This window comes from Salmo salar, unplaced genomic scaffold (genome assembly GCF_965601325.2).
Source record: "Salmo salar unplaced genomic scaffold, fSalSal1 ptg000432l, whole genome shotgun sequence".
Lineage (NCBI taxonomy): Eukaryota > Metazoa > Chordata > Actinopteri > Salmoniformes > Salmonidae > Salmo > Salmo salar.
In genome coordinates, this window is record NW_027675387.1 from 1,388,658 (window position 1) to 1,396,443 (window position 7,786).

Consider the following 7,786-nt stretch of genomic DNA (forward strand, 5'->3'; position numbering starts at 1 on the left):
CTCCCGGTCGCGGCCGGCTGCAACAGAGCTTGGACTCGAACCCAGAATCTCTAATGGCACAGCTTAGGCCACTCGCTCACCATTTTTGCTCCAGGCAGATATACTACATCCATAACTAGCGGTTTCCTCATTAGCAGGGAGATGTTTCTGCAATCAAATTGTGTGTGCATCGCCCTTGTCGCAATTTTAGCAAACACAGAAAGTTGCCTATATTTGAGAACAAAAGTGGCCTGGCACACTGCTTAGGAGTTCAACACCTTTTACTTATTTCTGGTTACTACTAATGTGAAAACAAGACTAAATATGACTATTGTTGCTCACTTGACTGTCTTAAGACAATTGTCAAGTAATTTTAACATTCATTACAGACGTCAATTGTTGTACAGTATCATGGCTACGCTGTTGGCATCACCTTTTTCAGTGGATTTCTGCTGTTGTGAGCCTTTAACTATCTGTCTGACTTGTTCACACAGGAGAGAGAGGTGACTATCATGGATCCTCAACATCATGATGCTAACGAGTCAGAGAAGAGTCTGTCCAGATTCTATCACCTCAAGAAACACCAGCAGAGACCCACAGGGAAGAAATCTATCTGCTGCTCTGACTGTGGAAAACATTGCAAATCTTCATCAGAACTTAAAATACACCAGCGAACACACACAGGAGAGAAATCTCACCACTGTTTTGATTGTGGGAAGAGTTACTTAAGATTAAAAGCACTAAAAGTACACCTGAGAATTCACACTGGAGAGAACCCTTACAGCTGTGATCAATGTGGGAGGAGTTTTACTACATCTTTCTCTCTGACTCTACACCAGAGAATACACACAGGAGAGAAACCGTACAGCTGTACTCAATGTGGGAAGAGTTTTACTCAGTCAAACAACCTGTTATCACACCAGAGGATACACACAGGAGAGAAATCGTACAGCTGTACTCAATGTGGGAAGAGTTTTACTCAGTCAAGCAACCTGTTATCACACCAGAGGATACACACAGGAGAGAAATCTTTTAGTTGTAATCAATGTGTGAAAAGTTTTATTTCATCTAGTTACCTGACTGTACACCAGAGAACACACACAGGAGAGAAACCTTATAGCTGTAATCAATGTGGGAAGAGTTTTACTCGGCCAGACAGCCTGATATTACACCAGAGAACACACACAGGAGAGAAACCTTATAGCTGTAATCAATGTGGGAAGAGTTTTACTACATCTGGCTCTCTGACTCTACACCAGAGAAGACACACAGGAGAGAAATCTTATAGCTGTGGTCAATGTCGGAAGAATTTTACTACATCTGGCTGTCTCTCCAGATCAAAACACCTCAAGAAACACCTGCAGAGATCCACAGGGAAGAGAACTCACTGCTCTGACTGTGGGAAGAGATTCACCTCTTCATCAGGCATTAAAATTCATCAGAGAATCCACACAGGAGAGAAATCTTTTAGCTGTACTCAATGTGGGAAGAGTTTTACTTCATCTAGCCATCTGACTCTACACCAGAGAACACACACAGGAGAGAAACCTTATAGCTGTGATCATTGTGGGAAGAGTTTTGCTGCATCTGGCTCTCTGACTCGACACCAGAGAAGACACACAGGAGAGAAACCTTATAGCTGTCATCAATGTGGGAAGAGTTTTACTACATCTGGCTGTCTGACTCGACACCAGAGAACACACACAGGAGAGAAACCTTATAGCTGTGATCAGTGTGACAAGAGATTCTCCGGTAAAAGACATCTGATCAAACATCAGAAAATACATGAAGGAGTTGTTTCATGATATCAATGATATAATGTCACAATGTAGAATGTTTTATCATTGTAGTAGGAGTATTTTAATAGTGTCACAATGTAGAACCCTAAACGTTTGCCCCCTGTTCTATTGATTTCAACATGATATGGATATTAGCCTCAGGGGGAAAATCCAGGCTCTGAAATGGAAGAGTACTATTTATGTGATTTAACAAAAAGTGACTAACAAAAAAAGAGTTGTGTTACACTTACCATGTTGGTGACACACTTGAATCAAAATGTATCTGGCTGTTTTCTACAAATTGTCCTCTAACCAGGGATGTACACATTATTCCCAGATTCCGTGTGATTTTTGAGCTGTTAGTTTTAACAGGACGTGCAACCTCATCTCCCTCCTCTCGGCACAATTGATTACAACATGATATCGATGAGTTATGATAAATAAGTGTTGTGTTCCTTTGTTTAGGGACCCCTAAATTTAAATGCATCACTCCAAAATGTAGCTGACTGTCTTCTGCAGGTTGTCCTCTAACCAGTGAGGTAAAAGATATCTCCCATTTCCATGTGTTTTTTGTTTTGTTGTGTTAGTTTCAAGAGCAGGTTCAACCTGATTTCCCCCCAAATGGATATAAGATTTGTGTTTTGCGTTTAGCTAGTGCGTTGCTATGGATCTTTATTTATTTTGACTGCACGTTTTTCCGTATTGGAGATGAGTTTTGTTTGGGCTCGTTCCAAGGAGACGAGAGTTCTAGAAGCTAGTGGGATTTAGAAAGAGGAGAGTTCTAGAATCTAGTGAGTTTTAGGAAGACGAGTGTTCTAGAAGCTAGTGGGATTTAGAAAAAGTTCTAGAATCTAGTGAGTTTTAGGAAGACGAGTGTTCTAGAAGCTAGTGGGATTTAGGATTCTATAGCAAGAAAAAGGAGAAACAAATAATACTATTGTATATTATTATTTAGAAATACGGTTTTTTTTCTTGTTTTTAATTGTTGACATCCAGTAGACACCATGTTTATATTGGTGAAGGTGAATCATTGTAGTTGATTATAATGTGAAATGGAAGTTGTTTTCTGTTGGTGGTGAGCAAACTTGTCCAACATAAATATAGGATATATTTGTTGTCTTGGGGGAAGGTGTTACAGGCTTTGGTTTTTCCATTTATGTTTTGAGGTTGGACTTTAGCACGTCTAGCTCGTTAGCCCGTCTAGCTCGTTAGCCCGTCTAGCTCGTTAGCCCGTCTAGCTCGTTAGCACGTCTAGCCCGTTAGCGCGTCTAGCTCGTTAGCCCGTCTAGCTCGTTAGCACGTCTAGCTCGTTAGCACGTAGGACGCACTGATTGGTGTCACCTCGTTAGTCAGTATGTGTTACACCTGTGCTGGCTTGTCCATCTCGTTAGTGGGAAGGTGTTTCACCTGAGCTGGTCCAGGTTCTATTTAAGAGTGTCTGGCCCAGTGCTCCAGTTGTCTTGATACATGTGGAGAGTCAACACCTTTAGTTGCTCCACCTTTTTGGTTTACTTCCTGTCTTTAAGTTTGGTGTGGGTTTTTATTTTGTTTTACTCTTCTTGGGCAGATTTAGTGGGTCTCATGGTGGGTGTCTTTTAGGTCCCAGTTGTTGTTACTAGTCAACTTTCAGTGGACACTGAGAGAGCAAAACTGCAACATTGTTATAATACTTTTATTGCATCAAATGGTTGTTTTATGCAACTGAATAGAGGGTTCTTAGAACTATTGTGTCTGTGTGTTCTACTGAGGATGGGCCTCTGGGAGAAAACACTGACAGGAGATTTACAATGTCTTTTGGGTGATAAAACCTAAAGAGACTGCATTCCAGAACATGAGTTAATGTTTCTGTTCTATATGGTACCAGGGAGAGATGACCTCAGGGCCAGACCCTGGTCTCTACATAAAGAGTACTGTTTTTACAGCAGATACTGTCTGCTGAGAATTATAAGTATCTTTCATACAAATCTTAACCTTGTGACCCGTTCTATACATCTGTTGTTGGTCATGTAGGTTGAAAGGGGTGTATCTTGGCTGTAAAAGACCTTTGTACTTTTGTATCGTGGCTCTCAACGAATCATCTGGGGGTGATTCATCTCTCAACGAATCATCTGGGGGTGATTCATCTCTCAACGAATCATCTGGGGGTGATTCATCTCTCAACGAATCATCTGGGGGTGATTTGTCGACCAGCCATCATTTTCGTAGAACACTCAATTGATTCACTTTATATGTGTGTTGTATTGACCTGCTCCCGTATTAATAAGTGAATAAAGATTTAGTTTTAGAATAACGCTGACTTGTGTGATAAGTTTGTTTCCTCAATTGATATTAAAGAAATTAACCTCCACATTTGGCGATGGGGATGTGAATCTTGACCTGACTCCTGACGACCTGGGTCAATGACCTGACTCCTGACGACCTGGGTAAATGACCTGGCTCCTGATGACCTGGGTAAATGACCTGATGACCTGGGTAAATGACCTGGCTCCTGATGACCTGGGTAAATGACCTGGCTCCTGATGACCTGGGTAAATGACCTGACTCCTGACGACCTGGGTAAATGACCTGACTCCTGACGACCTGGGTAAATGACCTGGCTCCTGATGACCTGGGTAAATGACCTGACTCCTGATGACCTGGGTAAATGACCTGACTCCTGACGACCTGGGTAAATGACCTGACTCCTGATGACCTGGGTAAATGACCTGACTCCTGATGACCTGGGTAAATGACCTGACTCCTGATGACCTGGGTAAATGACCTGACTCCTGACGACCTGGGTAAATGACCTGTCTCCTGATGACCTGGGTAAATGACCTGGCTCCTGATGACCTGGGTAAATGACCTGACTCCTGACGACCTGGGTAAATGACCTGACTCCTGATGACCTGGGTAAATGACCTGTCTCCTGACGACCTGGGTAAATGACCTGACTCCTGATGACCTGGGTAAATGACCTGACTCCTGATGACCTGGGTAAATGACCTGGCTCCTGACGACCTGGGTAAATGACCTGGCTCCTGACGACCTGGATAAATTACCTGACTCCTGACGACCTGGGTAAATGGTGCACGAGGGATCCCTCTAACTTGGGATCTCAGGGAGACTTCGGGAACGGAGCAGATGAACCCACCTTTGATCTGAGTGGATACCACAACTCAAACCTAATTTTTAAAAAAGAATGAGGTGAGCGAAACACGCAAAGTGGAGATTTTAGAAAATCCTCGTAGGCTCTGTGTGTATTCCTGTGTGGAGGTGTGAACTGGATGAAAACTAGAATCTGTGTTTACTAGTTAAGACCATTTGTGATATAGTATAAGATGGTACGGTGCACCTGTAATTGTTTTAAACCTGGACCCCATTTTAGAAGTATTGAGAGATGTAAATGTATGACTTACATTATCCTAGGAACTAACCATGAGATAGAAATGTGAAAATATTCCTGCAGGTTAAAATATTGTTGAAAAACAACTAATTGATTAGGTATGTTTGGGAATAGCATTGTGTGACTGTGATATGAGAGTTGTGTGACTGTGATAGAGTTGTGTGACTGGTATGAGAGTTGTGTGACTGTGATATGAGAGTTGTGACTGTGATATGAGAGTTGTGTGACTGTGATATGAGAGTTGTGTGACTGTGATATGAGAGTTGTGTGACTGTGATATGGGAGTTGTGTGACTGTGATATGAGTCTTAATCTGACGTTTGGATAGTAACATAGAAATATGCTTAATCAGATGATTGAAATGTGGATAATAAGCGGGATGATATTTTAGAAAGCAGCGGAAGGTCTATAGTTCCTGGGAGGCTTGATTTTGCCGTGGTCTCTGGGAGGTTAGAGAACCGTTGAGGATCCCATGGTCATTGTTCGGGAAACAAAAGTTAATTTTTTGTTCTGCTGGGAGTATGTTTGGAGAGTCCTTGAAAAAGCAAATGGAATGGTTGTCGTGACTACCTGAGAATTTCTTACGTTTTATATGGATTCTGTGAATATATGAATATATGATGAATTGTATGTGTGTATAATCGATTACTAGAGATTTGATGAAGTAATACTGGGAATATAATTAGGTACAATTTAAACAACCCATATGTAGACGAACGTAGGTTTTGAGTTGGTATCTTTAATGGATCATTTGATAAAGATGAGGGTTAAGCGTTATTAAACTGTCTACAAAGTCTGGGCAATTGTCTCAGAAACTGATGGGAGTGTGTCCACTTTAGGTTATTTTACCCTAACAATGTAACTATAAAACGCTTATTGGATTTTCTCCGTCCAGGTACTACATTTGAAATAAACTGCCCTTAAGGCCGGGGGGGGGGGGGTTCTTCCCAGTATGAGAGGAGTTGCTAGATTTATTGAATAAACCTTTTTCCATAAAGTTAGAGTGAACCAAGGTGTCTGGCTAGCTGTTGATGCTGAAGAATCGTCCGGTCCACTAGATTATACGTCACAGTGGCAGAATCACCTGAAAGACGCACATCGCCATCTGCTGACTGGAGTTGGTATCGCAGTTGAGAAAATACTTTCAGACAAAAAGCTTAAAAGCGACTGCCCCTAAAAACCAACGACTCCCTTTGAAAACGGGCGATGTGGCATCATAAACATTAATTATAGTGTAAAAATGTACTTCAAAGTGTAGATAAATATAATAACTTTGGTCATACCCAGTCAGCACGTGACGTCCAAAGGACGTTGAATTATGGTCGATATCAGGTCTGTCTGTTGTGGCCGCTATTTCGCCCTAAAAGAGTCATCCCAAATTGGGCTGTGTATAACTATGTAAATGTCTCTCGGACCAGGAGACTTTTATCAATATACACTCTAAAAAGTAAAGGTTCCTGGAGTATCCTTTAGGGGTTCTTCAAATTGGAACTGTGGGGGAACCCCTATAAGTTATTTGAAGAACATTTTGTGGGAACCCCTAAAAGTTCTTTGAAGAACCCCTTATCATGGTTCCTCAAAGAACCTTTTGGGGTTAATTTTTTTAACTCCCTGTCCACCCTCCCTCCATTATAAAAACATTTGAATAATAATAATAATAATAATATTCACAATATTGATTTAAATAATTCATTGTTTATTTAGTGGCACCACAACTGTGAATTAATATTTACAAAACCACTTACCAAGCAAAACACATTACCAAATTGCAACATTTCTGCAGACATGTCAGACCATAATAAATAATACATTTACTTGGTATAGTGATTTTCATGACATTTAAAATGTATAAAATAATGATGTAAAATAAAAACAACATTGAAAATGAATCACAGGTAAACTAACAACATTGTAGACTTGATGTTAAATACAGATTTTTCAGCTTTAGTGTGTATATCGTATCCACTTAGTTATGTTAGGAAGTTTTCCATCTTTATGACCGGCCCTGGTAACTTCACCCCAACTTCTCTGATCCCCAGAACACAGTAACTTCACAACATAACTGTTTTTCTGACATTTTTGGGAAATTGAAGGAAAAATAAAAATCCAGCCGTAGCAGAGCCCCAAGTCCCATGGGGACGTCCTCGAGGGCGTGGATGTTCTCCCCATCAAAGGCCAGCGGGATTTCACTCTCATGGTGAAATGGATTTCCGCCGATGTGCAGTAAAGGAGTGAAGAGCGGTGAAATCTGTGTCAACAAAAGTAAGAAAAGATTGATACACATACAATTAACAAAGAACATAACAAATGTTCAGCTGTAGTTTTATATAAGTATGCACACCTATGTTTATGAAGAAACAGATGATTGGTGCATAGGCATACCTTGTCACGGACATAAAGGCCACTCGGGTCCTCATTGAAGAGGTAGGGCAAGAGCAGAATCACTGCTGTGGTCTCCAGTCCTAGTAAAGTAAAGCAATGATCTTACTACACTTGCTCATTTTATTACCAAATACATTAGAGAAAGGGAAGGAATAAGAGCAAATCCCTCTTCTGTATTGTCCTTCAGGGACTGTCAAAATAGCAGGATGATGTCCTCACCCCTGCCTCGCCTCTCTACCTCTAATAGTCCTTGAATTATCTTT

At 41.0% G+C, this 7,786-nt stretch overlaps 1 protein-coding gene across 1 annotated transcript; it reads left to right on the plus strand.

The window, feature by feature from the left end:
* The first annotated feature begins 242 nt into the window (after positions 1-242).
* Positions 243-2,770, plus strand: LOC145876084 (uncharacterized). The gene has a single exon (XM_082971871.1). The coding sequence runs from the start codon at positions 492-494 to the stop codon at positions 1,782-1,784; it is 1,293 nt and encodes a 430-aa protein (XP_082827997.1). The 5' UTR covers positions 243-491; the 3' UTR covers positions 1,785-2,770.
* Positions 2,771-7,786: the final 5,016 nt, after the last annotated feature.